At 45.3% G+C, this 19235-nt stretch overlaps 8 protein-coding genes across 8 annotated transcripts; 4 read left to right on the top strand and 4 right to left on the bottom strand.

Moving 5' to 3' along the window:
* Window positions 1-176: 176 nt before the first annotated feature.
* PADG_03407 (uncharacterized protein) lies at window positions 177-906 on the top strand (the record flags this gene model as incomplete). Its single annotated transcript, XM_010760089.1, has 4 exons — window positions 177-396; window positions 466-544; window positions 703-733; window positions 801-906. Coding segments are annotated over 4 exons (435 nt in total), but the record flags the coding sequence as incomplete, so codon positions are not given.
* A 3077-nt stretch (window positions 907-3983) lies between these two features.
* PADG_03406 (transcription initiation factor IIA subunit gamma) lies at window positions 3984-4466 on the top strand (the record flags this gene model as incomplete). Its single annotated transcript, XM_010760549.1, has 3 exons — window positions 3984-4024; window positions 4087-4234; window positions 4320-4466. 3 exons carry the CDS (start codon window positions 3984-3986, stop codon window positions 4464-4466), a joined length of 336 nt encoding a protein of 111 aa, XP_010758851.1.
* Window positions 4467-5380: 914 nt separating this feature from the next.
* On the top strand, window positions 5381-6687 carry PADG_03405 (uncharacterized protein; the record flags this gene model as incomplete). Its single annotated transcript, XM_010760548.1, has 3 exons — window positions 5381-5534; window positions 5587-5632; window positions 5691-6687. 3 exons carry the CDS (start codon window positions 5381-5383, stop codon window positions 6685-6687), a joined length of 1197 nt encoding a protein of 398 aa, XP_010758850.1.
* A 224-nt stretch (window positions 6688-6911) lies between these two features.
* Window positions 6912-7145, bottom strand: PADG_11597 (uncharacterized protein; the record flags this gene model as incomplete). Its single annotated transcript, XM_010760750.1, has 2 exons — window positions 6912-7065; window positions 7126-7145. 2 exons carry the CDS (start codon window positions 7143-7145, stop codon window positions 6912-6914), a joined length of 174 nt encoding a protein of 57 aa, XP_010759052.1.
* A 3357-nt stretch (window positions 7146-10502) lies between these two features.
* On the bottom strand, window positions 10503-12193 carry PADG_03403 (uncharacterized protein; the record flags this gene model as incomplete). The annotated part of the gene is made up of 3 exons (XM_010760547.1): window positions 10503-10616; window positions 10749-11633; window positions 11777-12193. The coding sequence occupies 3 exons, from the start codon at window positions 12191-12193 to the stop codon at window positions 10503-10505; spliced, it is 1416 nt and encodes a 471-aa protein (XP_010758849.1).
* A 238-nt stretch (window positions 12194-12431) lies between these two features.
* PADG_11596 (uncharacterized protein) lies at window positions 12432-13121 on the bottom strand (the record flags this gene model as incomplete). Its single annotated transcript, XM_010760749.1, has 2 exons — window positions 12432-12637; window positions 12989-13121. The coding sequence occupies 2 exons, from the start codon at window positions 13119-13121 to the stop codon at window positions 12432-12434; spliced, it is 339 nt and encodes a 112-aa protein (XP_010759051.1).
* Window positions 13122-13185: 64 nt separating this feature from the next.
* On the bottom strand, window positions 13186-13618 carry PADG_11595 (uncharacterized protein; the record flags this gene model as incomplete). The annotated part of the gene is made up of 2 exons (XM_010760748.1): window positions 13186-13386; window positions 13457-13618. The coding sequence occupies 2 exons, from the start codon at window positions 13616-13618 to the stop codon at window positions 13186-13188; spliced, it is 363 nt and encodes a 120-aa protein (XP_010759050.1).
* A 2776-nt stretch (window positions 13619-16394) lies between these two features.
* Window positions 16395-19228, top strand: PADG_11594 (uncharacterized protein; the record flags this gene model as incomplete). The annotated part of the gene is made up of 5 exons (XM_010760747.1): window positions 16395-16675; window positions 16775-17454; window positions 17590-17805; window positions 17864-18800; window positions 18898-19228. 5 exons carry the CDS (start codon window positions 16395-16397, stop codon window positions 19226-19228), a joined length of 2445 nt encoding a protein of 814 aa, XP_010759049.1.
* Between the last annotated feature and the right edge of the window lie 7 nt (window positions 19229-19235).

Here is a 19235-nt window from a genome sequence, read left to right as displayed (position 1 = left end):
CAGAGCGAGGTATGTACACGGGAAGCAATCTAGCAACAATCTCCTTGTTTCATTTTCTAAGAAGCATTGGATGTGTGATTCAAAACTCAAGTCTTCGGAAGTATTGCAAGCGTAGGCAATTTTGTAGATATCTACCTGTGTGCGGAGATGTGCACATAATCAATTTCAAATCAAAAATGGAAGAGCATATTGGACATTGCTGCACCAGACTTCGTTGTTGTCATTTCTTCAACCTTCCCCAAAACTCCGTCCCTGTTTCTCCGTCAAGACGTGGCTATCTCCAGAGCTCTTCCTGGTTCAAGTCCCACGGAATTCCGTCCTATCGACCCGCAGAGGATCCAAGGCTTCTTCTGGCCTCACGTACGACGCCGACAGAGGGCATAGATACGGGGGCACGTAAGTTGGTTCTTTTCTCACATCCCACTCGTCAGGTAGTGGGACTTGAGCTGAACTGCGTCACCGTAGGAGTCTCTGGGCACGACAAGGTTGGGCATGGGGCCACCGAGGTCGGTGCTGATGCATGGATTGACGATGAATGTCCAACGTGAGCAGAAATCCCGGACAAAATGGTAGTATGGGTATAGCAGGGTTTGGCCGCATTTGGAGGAGAAGTTATTTGAATGTCTGCACGGACGGGCATTGCGGAGCTATATCGACTCTTTTCGTGAGTTTGATGATGTGACTAAAGACGGAGTAAGACAGGGTGCAAGATGCAACAGTCCGTCGAAGAAATGTAACGGCATATGAAATTTCAAACACAAGACAAGGGGCTGCCCCCCCACACCTGAAAAGCGCAAAAGCACTCGCCAGGGATAATGGAAATGCAAAAGAGGACTTCATGGTTTATGGGTGATGGAAATTTCAACGTTGAGATGTGTTATTCGCCTTGGAAACAGAAATTGGGGTGTACGCTTGACAAAGTCGTATAAACCGAAGTGGAGCCCCAATAAGGGGAGACTTCCATTCTTTTTATATGCACACTTTTTGACGTTAGGCACTCTGCAGATCCATGAACAAGAACCCCGTACCCTTGTCAGCGGACTTGGCAGCTGGGCCTTGCCATAAATTTCCGACCCCTGCTTTCTCTCAATAATAGTTGCTGTTGAGAAAGGTTTTCGAGCCACTTGCGACGAGAAGGTAGTGAGATCCCATTTGTTGGGACGATGCCTTATTGGTTTCCACATAGTTTAAAAACCAGGAAAGTTAGTTTTGTTGGCCAACAAATAGGCACGAAACAAATATTTTTGGCGTCGATCAAAGTAAAACTGACGGCTTTTTCGCAGGTCGGGATTTGTTTGGGATATCAAATGGTTCCGCTGCCAATGTCAAGTCGAGCCTCTTTAGGCAGATTTGGATATATAACACTCTTTGACTAGCCTGTTACAGCGCACTGTCTAGGTCTAAAGTTTTCATGAGATTGGAAGATAGACGATTGGGGATTGAAGAATTGCACACTGTTTCATGTCTCTCCCTAATTCCCCCCCCCCTCTCCTTGCTTTAAAAAATTAAAAAAAGGCCGGCTAGACTCCTTGCCAGTGTCGTTGAACATGTCATGTTTTGTTAGTTGCGATTTATGACGTAAAACCCGAAAGACTGCCCCTACGCTACCAGAACGTATTGCGGATAGCGCGGGGTTGAGTTCGAGGCGGTTTGGTTCTGTGGTCCATGTTCCCAAGGTATGAAAAAACCATATCCGCGATCGAGCTCTCCACCAGTTGTCGTGTTAAAATAGAAATGATGTGACGAAACATGCCGTATCCATAATTAACCTGATTCGTGTCTATCGGGGTTCGGTTGCATGGAATGTAAGGTCTCCCAATCTTGTTAAACCAGCTAGAAGGAATTTTCATCATGATTCTTTTTGTTTTCTTGAGTACCCCTCTAGAGGTTACGGAAACGTTCCTAGGGTTGATCTGGTAATTAGGCCCTATTGTTCTAAACCTGGAAGAGTTTTCGTCCATGCTTCAAAAAATCTCAGTGATATTGCGAATGTCATAATAGTTCCATAGTTAAAGATAATGCAGAGACAGCCATAGCGAGAGGCTAGATCTCCGCAAGCGCAAAATTTTTTGAACGATGACTTGAAATCAGGCTTCCTGGGAGCGGGCACTGAGGTTAAACTTTGGTGACTTATTCATGTTGAAAACATCAAGGAGGACAGGCGTTCTTTTTGGCGGAATGAATGTCCCTCATCGAGCTTTTGCGCCGTTTTCCGAGTCCCCACGCCACGTACCAATGCCGTACAATACCCCAAAGAACATACTCTTTGTAGCGTACTGATTTTGGAACTGCTAGATATGTCTTAAGGTAACCAGGGTTGTCTGAACCAAAGCTTAACACCCAGAGTCGGAGGCCAAGAAGAGTTCATAATGTCATGACTGACCAGCATTGAGCTCGACAGGGCGGATATGCTTTGAGGGACAAATCATCCGTATCTGCCGTATTCACCAAAAGCTTTCCAGTAACAGTTCTGTTTCCATGGCGCGTAGAGTAAGAAAAGCAGACTGTACATTTTTTTCTCAACTTTGTCCTGGTTAGGCTTTCAACTTCAGAGAACCTAGAACTAACCTAGTTCTGAACTTTCCACGCATGGAGTTGAGATAAATCGTAGCCAAAAACTAGTTGTGGAACCTTATAGGACCCTCTTTTGAAGGAAGGAAAACAGATGAAAACAAAAAGCCGTACCTAAAGATGTTGAAAATATTATTCAAAGTTGTCAAATCAATTTACATGTAACCCGGTCGTGTTTTCCCAATTTCTTTTGGTGAATACTTCCATTTGCCCTGGAAACTATACCGCTTTTATCTTTGTATGTATGACCACTGTAATTTGCATATAAGATATGAACAAGTTCGGGAATAATACACTGTCTGTAGATTCTTTGGGTCAAGAACGAGCCACTCATCATGCGATTCGCATGCAGTATTTGGGTTGCAGGTGGATTTCTCGATGGGCAGATGAAGATGGCTTCGCCTTCACCACTCATTGAGGGCAACAATCGGTCAACATCTGTCACGATACGTTCCCTAGGCTCACGAGGTCTGGTAAGCGGCTGAACCGTGCAGGATTGAGTTTCCATAGATTTCCAGCAAGAACAAAAGTTGGGGAGTGTGATCAATGTTGCGGTGAGGGTTTGTGTCCTAGAGTTGCATGTACGATGCTGGACACAGAGGCCTAGAACCGCTTGGTGATAGAACAGATTTACTTCTCAAGAGTAGATCTGAATGCCCGTGTAAATAGGATCGGAGAGAACAACAGTTGGGCATAGCGACGGCATTTAGAAGGAAGGGTCAATCTAGAGTTTCAATCGCATAAATATCGGTGTTCAGCAGACATAGGGAAGATTCTTGAGGCATTCCCAATATTCATTCCACATTTATTACAGGACCTAGAGTTCGTGGAATCAAATTAAAGTCTTGACTGATAGTTTCATCTCCAAGTTTTCCATCTTCCAGCTCCAAAGAGGACACACCAACCTCACTTATCTTCTCTTCCAACTTTTCACGTAGCTCTTGGTCTCTTTGAGCTACAATTTTTGTCATATTGATTCCTGAGTGTTGTTGTTCTCAGGTTGCTTGGGGTTTTGTGAATTGCGGACTGCTGTGATAGTTTGTATACTCTGGGAAGGTTGTTGAAGTTAGGTACAGAGTATGCCTGGTCAAGTTCCTCGTTTTGTCACTGAACACGAGAGGGTATGGTAAGCATGGCTAGCAGTTGTGGAGAGAGAAAGTTGTCAAGTATAAGGCCTTTAATGATTTAAATTGTGAAGACTTCAACCGCAAAACATATTTAGTATCAAGATCTTCCGAGCTCTGTAGATCCTTGAAGTGATTAAGTTTAGCTTCATATGATTATTTATTTATTTATTTTAAAACACTAGTTGCAGTCACGTGAAAAATCTTTGACCAGACAAATCCACTTCACCTAAAGGTCGCCATCAAAACCATCTGACCTATAACTCCCTCGCTCACCAAGCCGCAACAATGAGCACTCAAGCATACTATGAGCTCTACCGGGGTAGCAGGTATTGCATTTTACGGGTTAATAAGCAGTTAGAATATGGGCTAATAAACCTCACTTTCCTAGTATTGGCTTGTCCCTAACCGATACGCTTGATGACTTGATCAACGAGGGCCGTATCGAACCGCAGCTAGCGATGAAAATATTGTCAAATTTCGATCGGGTCATAACAGAAGTCCTTGCCGAGAAAGTGAAAGCCAGACTCTCTTTCAAGGTAAAGCTGTCTTCCCGCCATTTGGTAGTTTTGGAGCTCGTCTTTGTTCTGGGAATTTTAGCTAATTTGGGATGCTTGCGTCAAGGGTCATCTGGATACCTATCGATTCTGCGACGAAGTCTGGACATTTCTCATCAAAGATGCTACCTTCAAACTCGATAACCAGACCACGGTCCATGCGGACAAAGTGAAAATCGTCAGTTGCAATAGCAAGCGTCCAGGGGAGGTGTAATTCATCCAACATTAACCTCGTCCTGTTGAATTCACAACATCATAAAGAGAGGCGCAAATTGGGGTAACGGATTTTCCATATGGAAACCTTAGTGAAAGGGTACATATTCTTGTCTTAATGCTTTCTTGAACGTGGTTTATGGGAACGGCGTTTTTGTCCTTCCATTCTGAGATTTAGACCACTATGCCACACTGAATGGCTTATGACCAATGATACCACGAGGTTTCGGCTCTGATAGCTTTTTCTCGCCTTTCCACTGCACGCATCCATCCCTGGCTTATACAAATCGTGGTTTGAAGCTATGATCTGGTTGTTGAGATGGTTCTGAGGGCTCCACAGCATGTCTGCTATCAAGGCTGTCTTCCTTTTACTTTCTATAATTTTGAGCATGGAGGAAGCAAATGGCCGATACATATGTATGTACCTAGGTACTTATTCCTCGCCATACCATAGAGTAATGAACTGCTGCAGCGCAGTGAAATATTTTCTTCCAAGGTTTGTTGTTATCTATGAGAAGCACGTGATATTTCAAGGTGCCATATTTAGGCCTCTTATGGATTAAAACCGCTTCCCACGATCCAGGGTAGTCCAACGCCGCCCTTCATCAACCACCATCCTCCATGGTCTTATATGGGGAAGCCAGTTTTTCAGTTCATTTAACTCATCTGTATTTGGATGCGGCGCTTTCTAATGGATATCCAGGTCAGCTATGGATGACCGTTTGTTTGGACCAGTCCTTGATATCTGCAGATAATTAACTAGTTAGTTAACTATACCTCTTGACTCCCTAGCGGAACACACCGCAAAGTGCTTGAATCCTCACAGCTCTACCTAAGCTTCGTTTGCAATTGTCTCTTATTATGGTCTAAAATTGCGCAGCTCTTAAAACTTATTCGAGCTGCGTATTGCGCAATATGCCCCGAACACTGCCATGGCAGGTCAATATCAAGGGGCACAAAAGCACTACGTCGACTAGAAATGCCTCCCGAAAGCCGTCATCGTCACAGGCTTCAACTGAAACGGAGTTGGCTAATGCACCAACGTCTACAAGGACTCCACGCCATACTGGTATGCAAAGTACTATGCTGGTATCTTTAAATTTCGCATGCTAACTTAACAGTTCAAACACCTTCTCCTTCTCCACCATGCGAACCACCTCCCGTGGAGTTCGTGGTTCCTCTTCTTGGTGCTAGGCAAGTTAAGTTAGCTAACAGGATATTATAGGCTAATGAAAGAGGGCTTGGAGAGCGACAATCAATACATCATGGTTGAGGACGAATTTCTAGCCACCGCGCAGACTTTCACTCGCCATCTTCACCATGCCGAGTATGTACGCAGAAAAAAAGGGGCGAAACTCAAAAACGCCAACGCTCTCAAAGACCTGGCTCGATCCGCGGGCTTGAAAGGAACGTTGGGTGCTGATATTCGAAAAAATATGGAGTCTGAAGAGAACGCCGCCCAACACAATGCAGCGCTGGAGGAATTTAAAAGAGTTGCCGGTTGCCCTCCAGTCGACTCTGAAGTTGAAGATGGCGTCGGAAGCGAAGAAGATAGCGATGATGATCCATGGGTGGGAACATCTTTACAGAACTTGATGAATCAAAAGAAACACCAGTCCTTGGTTGGTTTACAGGGGATCAGATCTGCCTCTCGAGCCGCAGTGGGGTTTTCGAAGACACCTGCTCGATCAACGTGGGAACGACCTAAGAGCGACGGAGATGTGAACGAACCTGTTTCCAATAGTGGAACTGAAGTTAATCCACATCTAATTGATAATGATGAAACGTCTACGTGTGACGACGATGATCTTGACGCCCAGTCCAGACGACCAAAATCAGTTCAGATGGCATCCCAGCAGTCTAAGTGTACTGGAGAGAGTACGAACCCCGTACCTATTTCATTATCTACCACTAAGGGAGCACAAACAGCATCACGATCAAATGTGCAGGAAAAGATTACCGCATCACATCACTTAGTCCGGCCGAACCCGGAGCATCCCCGACATAACCCGACTCCTCCGTCCACACGTAAAAGTAAAGTAATGACTTTGCTCGACGAATTCGATGACGATAAAGTACACGTAATAAGGAAATATGATATGAAAAACAAGGACCCAATTCGGAAACGTGTCCCATCAGAAACTGCATCCAATAAACGCCACAAGAAGGATAGAAACTCCAAAGAATCCCACCTCAGTGAAGTGCCAACATTCTTGCTGTGAGGGGTATAAAAGCAAATATCGTCATCCTCTTATTAACATCGAAATTTTTATCAAGGTCGTATTTTCCAGGGTCCGTTCGTAACCATTTCCATTTTCATTTTCGGACGTCATAAGGGGAGAAAAGCAACATCTTCTTTCCCCTAGTTATTTCATTAACTCTGGCTTACGTCATCTCAGCAAAGATAACCGTCTCCCTGGGCTCTTAGATCGACTGAGCGAAACGTTTAGATACGCTGTCGTCTCATCCGTAAAATGCTCTCGTCGATATGGTGTGTCAATTTGCCCTTCAACTTCTTGGATTCATGCTGAAACTTTTCGCGCCTTGAAACTCGATAAAGGGTGCTGGAATCACTGGGAGTGTTGTCCGACAGGGTATCTCTGCTCCAGCTATGGTTAGCATTGAACGGAGCAGGACAGACAAGTCACAGAGCCACATACTCCTTGTCATAAAGAGGCATTGCGAATTCTACCCGGCGGAAATCGGTTGGAGGCCCCTGGGATTAAAAAGAGGATATAAGCACTAGAGCAAATCCATCATCATATCACGTTGGGTGTGCTCACAATTATCAAACGATTCGAACTCTTTTGCCGTCGCGGATGGAAAGATTTGATCCAAGGCACCAAACTCCCAAAGCAGTCCATTTTTCTCCTTCTTTTGTATCCCGTTCGGTGAGATGGCGAATGGCCTAGTCAAAATGGGTTGAGAGCTCCGCAAATCAACAACGGTGCTTTTCAGGTATCGTTGACAAGGAGGCAGTTGATCCTTTTATGAGAAATCTAAAGAGAGGCAGTGGGAAAAGGAGGTATTTCGAAGTGGTCGTTCGCTAGGTTGCTCAAAAAGGTCTCAGTAAGATAAATGAACGAACGACCTGACAAGGCACGGTCAAAGGAATGAGCAGGAGAGGATATAACAAAACTATATGAATTCGGAGTTGTACAAATAAATCAATATTAACATAGAAGAAATAAAACAACAACAAATCCAGCCTCAGGACTCTTAATCAAGCCCAGGGGGGAAAAAAAAGCAAGGCGAGAGACAAAAACGGTTGTGATTTAGTCTGGAATGAGACAAAAGAAGTAAATCCCATTCATATACTTATCTGCTGTTCATCCACGAACCGTAAAGTCAGAGAGTAAATAAAAATATCTTCCAGAAATGAACACAGATTAGAAAATTCGCAAGAAGCCTGCAGAAGAACTTTTGAAAGGAGGGGTTGAATCCGCACAAAATAAAACTCGCGCGATGAAACACACCGGGAGAGATATGAGGCAGGGACTTGGAGGAGTTACCGTACTCCGCTATCATTTAATAAAATGCTATTTACGATTTTCCCGAACCGCATCCACCCCCCCTCTCCCCCCCTCTGTATTTAACCAGCCCGTCCAATATGCTGAGGGAGAAGCTGCCAAATGAGAGTCGTAATCAAAAGTGTTACAGTTGGTCCGTAACTATGCAGCAAAGGGGTCTGGTCCCCATGTTTATCCAAGAAAAAAGAACCCGAGAATGGAGACCGTTTAAAAGAGCAGTCAGTGAACACAGACAGTTCTCTTTTACAGTATTCTCACCATTCGCCCCGCCACTGATCCGCTCAAGCTTGTTGCGGCGTATGATATGATAGAGGAACTACATCTGAATGGGCTCCCGTTGACCGAATAACATAGTCCCTGCACACCACCAACTAATTTATTTATTTAATATTTTATTGTGTAAGATATATTTCGAGTATCGAAATGGAAGCATTGTCAGGAACAGGTAGCATCTGTGAACCAGTGCGTGCCGCCGGTCGTGGCGATGCAAATCTGATACGAGGGATCCAGTGTTGCGCTTGAGTATTCATTTATGCAAACTCTCTGCGGGCGGGTAACGTAGGGGCTGTGCTTGTGAGTTCAGATGGATATTGGAGCGCTTACGTGCTTTTGGATCTCCGATGGCCACCTGCACCCTCCGGGCCACTTTGGCAATATAATATGGTTCCCTTCTTTACAGTGAGTGCGGAGTGCATCATATGTATTTATGTATGTTTGGAAAGTTCCTGCTTGTGTCGTAGATGTTCCACGCCTGTGTGGACGATATCCACGCAGCCAACATGTGTGCCACGAGAAAGGAGGGGGGGGTGTGGTGGTGGTGGGGGGGGGGGGAAATAAAAAAGAAACGACAGTAATTAGTTCTGCGTTAAATAGATCGCCCAGGAGTGGAACCCAAATCAACTAATTGGCTCTCTACCCGGTTCCTTGTGTCTACAAATACTCCGTTAGTGCCACTTGGGGTGGCTTGCAGTCAGCAAATAGGCGTCTGGGTAGAAGGTTAGTGAGGCATTTTGTTGCCGCGAAGTTGGGTTCATCTCAACAAATGGCTCCAATCTTTGTATATATCTTCAACCCTCCCCATCTCCACCCACCGAACGGACGAATCTTTCCTGGAACCAGGCCTACCCGCAAACAACCTCCGGAACCTAAGACCATGGATCTTTCTTACCGTTCAGGGGAACGCGCCACGCAAACGCCTGCCAACACACAGGCGTGTGGAGATGTTTCAACCTGACTACGCTTCCAATTATATCGTGTGTGCCATTTTCCGCCCCCCGCCCCTTCATCTGCCCCGTTCCCGGGTTGCACTGTTTAACTACTATCCGCTCATCTCATCGTTCAACAAATTGGATGGACTGATGGCCTGAACGTTCTTGGCTAGGCGGGACTGCTACCGTGGAAACTTCCCGGCAGCGATCACTATTGTTGGACACCCAAACCCGCTAATTCCAATCATCAAAATGTGTTCGAGGATGCAGGTGCTCGGGTGGTTCCGTGAGGATACGGTGGTTGGTGGTGGTGGTGATGGTGGTGGTTCCTGAGTTGGCGCACGAAATGTGTGACCTAGGAACTGCCCCAGCCCATAAAATTGGCCATATATGAAGCCATGCCATTGGAATATCTACACTGGAGTGTTTGGTATGGGCCAATTCTCTTAATCACGCTGCAATTCGAGTGTCTCGTGGAATTTTAGTGCCAGAGGGGTGGACTGTCATGATCTAGAAGTTTGGGAGACGTCGCCATGTTCAGTTGGTAATATATCTTATTCATCCGGATTCTTCCAACGGCTTTTGGTCGAAACCGCGTTGAAGTCCATGACCTTGCGTCCTGCCAATTGGTCGGCGTCCTGCCAAATAGGTTCCAGTGGGATAATCCACTGGATCATCGACCTAACCAACCCGTCAAGGCAACAAGGCTCAGGAACTGAGAAAAAAGGCTCTTGGCCCATTGCTAGATCTATGAACCATGTAATAAAACTGGGTTTAACCGTCACGGCTATACCTGAAGACCGGGATCTGGCTTACTTCTATGTATCCATGGGATATAGAAGGGTGCTTACGCGGTTATCTGTCGGGCTCATGATAAGTATGGGAGACCGTTCGACTTTCATTTTAATTCTGCTTTTCACCACCATATAGCAGCCTGGCAATCTTGTCATAGGAGGCTTCCCCCACCTAGCTGTTCGAATGGCTATGGATGGAAAGCTGGCCATTAAGGCTGTATCCCGGAAAAGCCTCTTGGACTAAATTGATCAATTCCTTCGGACTCCAGGGCCTCCAGATCTCTTAACAATCCTTGGATGTCAACATTTATGATACTAGCTGGTATGATACTAGATGCAAAGCACTTGTCGCCAGCAGTGCAGAATCGTTCTTTCAATGCAAAAATATGCCAACATCCCAAAAATAAATATATCATGATTGTCGCTGTCCCAACAACACAAGACAGCGGGGATAAAGCGATATGACATCAGAAAGATTCTCCTGCAATATTAAAATAAATTTAAGTTATTTGGGATAGTCCTTCAAATGGAAGCTTTTCAGTTTGACAAATTGGTCAAATCCAAACCTGCTCAACGTCACCCCGCGTCCTGAGTCTTTCCATCCCGTCCATGCAAGATCCTATAGTACAAGTCGGGTCAGGACGTGGTTTCTCATAGAGTCGACGGGACGTGAAATATATATATGTATATATATATAAACTATAGATAGACAGAAAGGGAATGAGTGTTCCGTTGGAAGTATAGAACTTACCGGACTCGGGTAATCAGCTCTGTTGACGAATACAGTGCCAGCTTCAATCTGTTGGATCAGCTGTTCAGCCGTAGCAACGTCCTTCGTCCAAACACTAGCTGTTAGGCCCAGGTTGCTCTGATTCATCAATCGAACGGCCTCCGCGTCATCTTTAACTTTCTGGACCGGTATAATTGGCCCGAATGTCTCGTCGGTCATGACTTGCATATCATGAGTTACTTCAGTCAGAAGAGTGGGTTTGACAAAATTCCCGGCTGCGGGAAGGTTATCTAAAGTCGGGGTTGAAGGGGTCTCGTCCACGGCGCCCTTCTTAACGGCATCTTCAATCTGCGCTAAAATATTCGCTTTTGCCCTTTTCGAAATAACTGGGCCGATCTGCGTCTTCTCGTCAAATGGGTCACCCACTCGGTATTTACTTAGCACTTTCTTCACCTCTTCGATAAATGCATCATAAATGGCTTCCTGGATATATACTCTTTCGATCGCACAGCAACTCTGGCCACTGTTGAAAATGGCTCCGTCAACAATCTCCTCCGCAGCCCACGCGATGTCAACATCGCTGCGGATGTATGCCGGATCATTCCCACCAAGTTCCAGACCAACGTTTACAATTCTATCAGCAGCCGCTTTTTGAATGGCTAGACCCGCTGCGACGGATCCTGTGAAGCAGATGTGGTTGATAAGGGGGGAACGGACAATTGTTTCGATGTCGATAGGGGAGCCGCAGTGGAAGTATTGCAGAACATCTTGTGGTAACCCTGCTTCGTTAAAAATGGAGGCAATATGTTCCACGACTGTTGGGGTCTGTGGAGAGGGTTTCAGAATAACAGCGTTTCCGGCCAGTAGCGCTGGAATTAAGCTATTTATCAACACCAAATAGGGATACTATCAACGGCATAATTAGTAAAACTCCGGACCTTATGGAATGGACCCACTGGTTAAAGGGGGAATAAGGCATTTTGGAATTCCTCCTAGGGAATTTAAAAATCATAATGATCCAAGAATCGGGGGTAGACTCAAGAACATACATTCCAAGGGAAAATAATCAGCACCACCCCTACAGGCTCCTTTTTGATATACCTTCTAAATCCAGGCTCTGCCTCCGAGTCTATGATCCCTTCATCTCCCAATACGGTGCTAGAAATACGATTTAGGTATTCACCGCGCTTTATAGCTGTTGTGATCTCGCTACCAGTGTAGGCAATCGGGCGGCCCATTTGCTCTGTAAGTTCACGGCCTAGAGCATCCTTCTTCTTTGCGAGAAGCCCAAGAGCGAGAGCAACAATCTGCTGGCGCTGACCCAGAGTTGTCAATCTAGAAAAGGAGCGGAAAGCGTCTTGTGCTTTTTGTGGCATTGATGCAAGCTCCTGCTGGGATACCCCCGGGCGCGTTATTATAGGATCGTTGGTGATGGGGGAAATCGTTGTCAACGTCTCTGAAGACATTTTGCTGTGTCTGCCGAGCCAGATATCTCCTTTTAAAGTATCCTCAAAAATCAGAAATAGGACTTTTGGGGTTGTTCAGAGGTTGTGTCACTAGCAAACACTCTAGCCAATGGAGATAGTAAACTAAGCTGGAGCTTAGTGTATGATATAATTACCCAGGTGATTAAAACGAGGCCACCTGTGATTTGTGAATAAGATCGTCTCAATGATTTTGGGGGGTTTTCTTTCTTGTTCTCTCCTATTGTTGAACAAACTTCAGAACATCGTCGGATTTGACTGACTTCTTGATATCATCATGCATGATGGCACGGCGCGGAAAAACAATCATGCGGATTATACCCAATCCGAAATGCCGAAACAAATCGTCAAGCCTCGTGAAGAAGAAGAAGGGTGATGGATCATTGAAATTATTCCGACGCTTTGTGCTCTTAAGGTATGGTTTTCCTAAGCTAATTCAGCATTGTGGAAACCAGACATGGACTCGGCTCTTTGCAGCGTTAAATATTAACTATCTCGCATCAATAATCCGACGTTTGTAGCTATAGCGACAATTCCAAACCAGATCCTTCGCGGATCAATTTACACAAGCGACGCGCTCAATGTCTAATATCTCATCTGTCTCATCTTTCTTATCTGTCCTCTGGGCTTATTGAGAAACAGTGTCATTCTGTTCCGTCCTTTCGCCAATTCCCTAACTGACGAGATGATGATTTTTCACAATGGCGTTTTAAGGTTTTATTTTTATTTTTATTTACTTTATATATATATATATATATATTAGATGCCTCCAGTAACCAAACTTCCGCTTCAGTGCCTCTTGAGAGTCGTTCGATATCTTTGAGTATAGCTGCTGTAAGTTTCTCCAGCAGGGCTTCCCTTCCCTTTGATATCTCCGCCGTATGATGTAGGTGACACCCAGCTTAGCCATTATCTCTTGGACTCACTTCAGGCCCATATGCGCCGAGTATAACTAATGTGTCCATCTTCTGCTTTTATGGTCGTGCATTTGCTTCCTTGAGCTCCCATTTTACCTCCTGGGATAGCTTGATTGAGTCAACAAGAACGCCAAGGGCTTCTTGGGGGAGAAGATCCCGGCGAAACTTCGACGATCTATGGATGGCAGAATCAATTTCCTCCCAACTCATTCCGCAGGACCACCATTTTAGCGATGACGAGTCGGTTCCGTTTGCTCTCTCGTAGAGCGTGGTCGAGGTCCTCCGCCTTGTTGAAGGACTATTGTTTTCGGCACTGTTTTCTTCTCACCATTTTCGTCGTTTTCTGCATATGGGTTTTTATTTTCTCTTCCAAGTTTGCGATTGTAATTGCAAGTTTGGATCTCCGTTTTGCAGCTGGTGTATTGTCGCCTTTGAGGTCTTTCATCTGCAGAATCCGTGCTATCAAGCGGTGTCTTTTGTCTTTCGCCATGCTGCTCATTTGACAAAAATTACTAAAGTTAGGTGGTCTGCATAGAAACTCGAGAAGCAAGGAATGCTAGTTGGGGATTCTGGGAAACGTTCCACCGCTGTTCTGCTCGTTCGTAACTCGGAGGATGGGACCAATATTATCAACATCTACTGACGCGGATGCACACGCAAACATACAACCCTAATAATCTTTCCAATGACCCAACGACATTCCACTATGTTTTTGCGATTAAACGTCCTGGAGCTGAACACGCTTACAATAGACATGTATATAGCAGTATTGTTGAGGTATACTCCAATCATTTTTGTCCCACTTGTATTCATAAATTTTGCATATCTTCCACCGAGATCACTTCTGCTGATCATCCCTTGAAAGTAAAGTCGTCAAGTTAACCAATGTTGGAATATACAAGGAGGTTGTTCGTAAAAATCATCGGCACGTTGCAAATATATCTGATATCTCTTCCTTACGGCTTTCCACGAGCTCCTGCATGTCGTCTTTCGAGTTCATTAGATACTAAAACTTGCAACCCTCAGCATTTATCGCACTTCGCATTTATCAATAAGTAGTAACAACATGGGTGGAATGGTTAATGAACTAATAAAGCTTTTGGTTCCCTTCAAAAATGATACATCTGAGTTTATTAAATCTGAGATACTTGGAAAGAAACTGAATATATATATATATATATATATATATATAACCGTCTTAAACCCTCACAGCGTGAATGGGCGTGTTGGAAGCAAGCAAGTGACCTGGTGAGGAATCTCATATTAACTTGAGGACCTCCGCCAGTAAGAGGGACAGAAATTGGTGTCGACAGCAAGCGTTTGGTTTCCGCTCGCACATTGAACTTTAAAAGTGAGTATCCAGCTTTGGAATTGTCCTCTGGACAAGGCTTGTTTCTCTGAGCAGAATTTATGAATAGGTGATATGCCTTCAAGGGGGTTATAGATGCAGCCATCGCTTGCGGGAGGGCAAGAACCAGAAAAAGGGAAACTGGGGAAGATAATGCATCCAGGTTCCCCAGAGATGCCATGTTTTACCCAAGAGCTGTCTATTGGAAAGACAACATCCTGGGCTGCCTAACTATTATTCCATGCGATGCCAGCCATTTGAAGCTTTGATTGGGCATTCACAGAACCAGAGCAGAGCGAAAAGGTTCCCAGAAGGTCCGTGGAAATTGGCACAGATGAAGGCGCAGCCCAAGCCCGAGAATCAAATCAGTTGTCATTTCCCGGAGACACGAAGACAAAACTACTGCCCATGGGCCGGCCATGCCTTTTAACATTGGCAGTCATGACATTTCGGAGGATGTCGCGTAGAGGATGCCCGAAACTGGGCGGCAGCTAAAACCCGGAGAGCATATCTCTAAGGGAGTTGATGACTCACAAAAGAGCAGCGATCAAACAGCAAGGCATGAATCCACACAAATAACCATGACACGAAGACCGTGTAGCATTTCTTTCTTTCTTCCTTTTTCGCTGTTCTCCATAGCGTTTGACAGGTGACAAGGTCCGATTCGGGGCGGAGCAAACACAGCAAACAGTGCAAACATCCTCAGCCGCTCTCTCAACTCTAATCATCCCAGTGCCGCAGTAGACGTCATCCGTTCCTAGACGCCACACAACATCCCTTGGAACCTTGGACGGGACAGGACAGTTGTTGGGAGCCCGGGAGAGGGATATTTATTCCAAAAATGTTTTTATGCTTAATATAGCGGAAGCATACTTGGAACAAAATGTGGGGATCAACGTTCATGAGGATTTGCCAGCAAAGTGGGGACAGACACCCCCGCGCGGGACAAGACCAGTAGGATCCGGTCTCCTGTTTTGTTTTCGTGGAGCGCAAGTCGAAGGACCTTTTTTAAGGTTTCACATTTATGCGATACGTCATAAGGAGTGGGTGGGGTGGGGGGGGGAAAGCTTGTTCTCGTCAAATTCCAACTTGATTTCAATGGCCAATGTTCTATGCAAGGGCTAATCAGCATGCCTCCATGAAAACTCTATCAGCATTTATTGAGAGGCCGTGATATCCATGGTTGATTGGAGTTGTGTGCAAACCAGATGGAATATGTGATGATGGCTAAAGATATAGTTAAATCTTAGCATATGGGAAAATGTCCTTTTCGCTCCCTCGTGGGTGATATCGAGGGAGTGAGTGAGTGAGTGAGTGAGAGAGAGAGAGAGAGAGAGAGAGAGAGAGAGAGAGAGAGGAAGAGAGAGGAAGAGAGAACGTCGGCTATTCCAAGTTCCCATTCCAGTCCGCCCTCGTCTCTTCCTTCATCTTCCCTCCCATATCCGGCACTACAAATAGGATTAAATGTCGCGTAGGTCGTAGAGATGCCACCTCAGAATACGATTGGTGTATGTGTACCCGAGGTTCCAGGGGATCTAATAATAGGAGGGCGCTGGTGCACTTGTTCAGGTACCGCCCACTTCTATACTTTTTCTAGAACTCCACATGTCCTTGCCGACTGGTGAGGAGGACGTCAAGTAATGGATCTCGGGTTGAGCGTTGTGGAACCAGCTTGGGCGGTTCCAAAGTACGGACCGGGCTTAAACCTCTAACTATGCGAAGTTAAACTATATATAACTTCCGATTTCCCCCAAGAGCTTTGAGAGGCATCATATTTCCTGCTAAACTTACAGTATCCATCATCCTCTCCCTTCGTCACGGAAGAACTTGATTTATTATCTTCCCAATTCCTCGTTGTTTTACTTGAGTAGCTAGCTGTCTTTTCCCGTAACTATTATTCAGACGACTGGCAGCAAGCATGGCATTGAGCAGTGTATCCATTACAGATATCCATGTTAATGACTTTCAGGGTTCATTGGCCAACGACATCTACAACGGTCTGAACCCGCCAGACAGAGAACCAAAGTCGATGCCGACTCTTCTCCTTTATAGCACCGAAGGACTTCGCCGCTTTGAGGACATTACATATGTGGATGAATACTACTTAACCAATGCTGAAATTGAAGCCTTGACAATGCACGCAGCCAAGATCGTGAATCAGATCCCGGAAAATGCTCAATTGGTGGAGCTAGGTAGCGGGTTTGTCTCTTCCCACTCGACTGGCGAGGACATGAACGATCTTAATTAAAATCCCCTCTTTTCCGCTGTCATTTCTTTAACCCTTACTTGAGTTTTTAGGAATCTTCGCAAGATCGAGATACTATTGAATGAGTTTGAACGCAAGAAGAAACCTGTTAAATACTTTGCTCTTGATTTATCTCTTGAGGAGCTCCAACGCACCTTTGCGGCAATTCCGTCGAGGGGCTATAAATATGTCAAATGCCGTGGGCTTCACGGCACCTATGACGATGCCCTCATTTGGCTGACGAAGCCAGAAAATAGACAATGCCCTACATGCATTTTGTCCATGGGATCTTCCATTGGCAACTTTACCCGTCCTGAAGCAGCTCAGTTTCTAAAAAGATTTTCGGAATTGCTAGGGCCGTCTGACTCCATGTTAATCGGAATTGATTCTTGTAAGGACCCGGAGAAGGTATTCAAGGCTTATAACGACAGCCAGGGCGTGACAAAGGACTTTTACAAGATTGGACTCTCTTATGCAAATTCAGTTCTAGGGTTTCAAGCCTTCAGAAAAGAAGATTGGGAAGTGACTGGTCTTTACGATAAATCAGATGGATGTCATAGAGCCTACTATGTCCCCAAAAAGGATATCACCTTTAAAGGGGTGGTCTTGAAAAAAGGCGAAAAGATATTATTTGAGCGAGCTTTCAAATACGGACCAGAAGATTGCGAGGAGCTCTTCAACCAGGCTCTGCTAACGCCAGTAGCCCAGTTTGGGAATAGTACAGGCGAATACTGTAAGTTCCTTTTAATTTTTTACCATTGCCATCCCCTGACGGATTTGGGATCATATAGAGACTTCTCAGTGATCTATGGATATGGTTAATGCAACTGTAGTATATTCTCTGACCTGCTATTGACGATTCTGGTAGATCTCCACCTTCTTCTATCATGCTGCCTGGAAATGCCCACTCGAGCAGCGCATTATGCTGCCGATGCTACCCCTAAAGTTTCGGACTTCGAAAGTCTCTGGAAGGCCTGGGATATGGTGACCATTTCCATGATTCCCAAGAATGAACTTTTGTCAAAGCCAATTAGATTGCGGAATGCTCTAATTTTCTACCTGGGACATACACCTACCTTTCTTGGTAGGTTCATGGACTTAAACCCGACCTGTGAAAATATTCATGCTGAACTTCATATCAGACATCCATTTGACACGAGCCACAAATGGCATTCCAACGGAGCCTGCGTACTACCATTCCATATTTGAGCGTGGTATTGATCCTGATGTAGATAATCCTGAGATTTGTCATGCTCATTCTGAAATCCCGGACGAATGGCCAGCCATTGGTGAAATTCTGGCATACAGAGACGCAGTCCGGAACAGAACGCGCACTCTTTTAAGAGATGGGAAAATGGGACGACGTTTAGCTGAGGCGCTTTGGCTTAGCTTTGAGCACGAAGCCATGCACTTGGAGACATTTCTGTATATGCTGTTGCAGAGTGATAAGACTCTACCACCTCCGGGAGTTCCTACGCCAGATTTTGAGGCATTGGCTCAACAATCAACCTCCAACTCAACGCTAAATGCTTGGTTCACCATTCCGGAGCAACAGATTTCCATTGGGTTAGAAGATCCAGGCAGCGATGTTATCCCCAAACAGTCTTTCGGTTGGGATAATGAGAAACCGAAGAGAACAGCCGTTGTTCCCGCTTTTATGGCAAAAGCCAGGCCTATTACAAACGGGGAGTACGCAAGATATTTAGAACAGAATCACATCATGGCTATTCCCGCTTCCTGGATCGATTTAGCACCCAGGACGAACGGAAACAAGCAGAATGGGTATGTGAACAGAGCGAGCTCCTTGACAAGTGGGGATAGCCAAACAAATCGAACAAATGCCAGTGCTAGCAAGGATTTTCTAGAGAAATTCGCGATTCGTACTGTATTCGGGCCAGTTCCATTAAAATGGGTGCTAGATTGGCCCGTCATGGCTTCCTACAATGAACTTCAGGAGTATGCGAAGTTTGTGAATTGCAGAATCCCCACTTTTGAGGAAGTCCGGAGCATTTACAAGTACTCTGCTCTTTGCAAATCGAAAGAAACCAACCGCGTGCCTTCTTTGACAAATGGATATAGGTAAGTTGAAATCCACAATCTGACAAGGCCATTTATAGTTTGGAACTTAACCCTTGGAACGAATGCCTACTAACTCTTGAATAATCCCAAAATGCAGCGACGAAGTTAACGGAATCGACAGAGGCTTCACCAAGCTAGTTGATCCCGCTAAAGACATGCATGGCAACCCCCGTACACCGGATCACCAGCCTGTTCAATCCCATTCAGCAAACCCCATGCCAGTGTATATTGATCTCGACGACGATTGTAACGTCGGGTTCAAACACTGGCATCCCACTCCCGTCACGCAAAACGGAAATAGGCTTTCCGGCCACGGTGAATTGGGAGGAGTTTGGGAGTGGACAGCCACTCCCCTCCATGCGCATGAAGGGTTCAAGGCCATGGATCTTTATCCAGGGTATTCGGGTATGTGTTACAACATCCTCTAGAACCCCC

Source organism: Paracoccidioides brasiliensis (genome assembly GCF_000150735.1).
Source record: "Paracoccidioides brasiliensis Pb18 unplaced genomic scaffold supercont2.3, whole genome shotgun sequence".
NCBI lineage: Eukaryota > Fungi > Ascomycota > Eurotiomycetes > Onygenales > Ajellomycetaceae > Paracoccidioides > Paracoccidioides brasiliensis.
The sequence above is the reverse complement of the archived record's forward strand: the minus strand, read 5'-3'. Positions and strand labels throughout refer to the sequence as shown.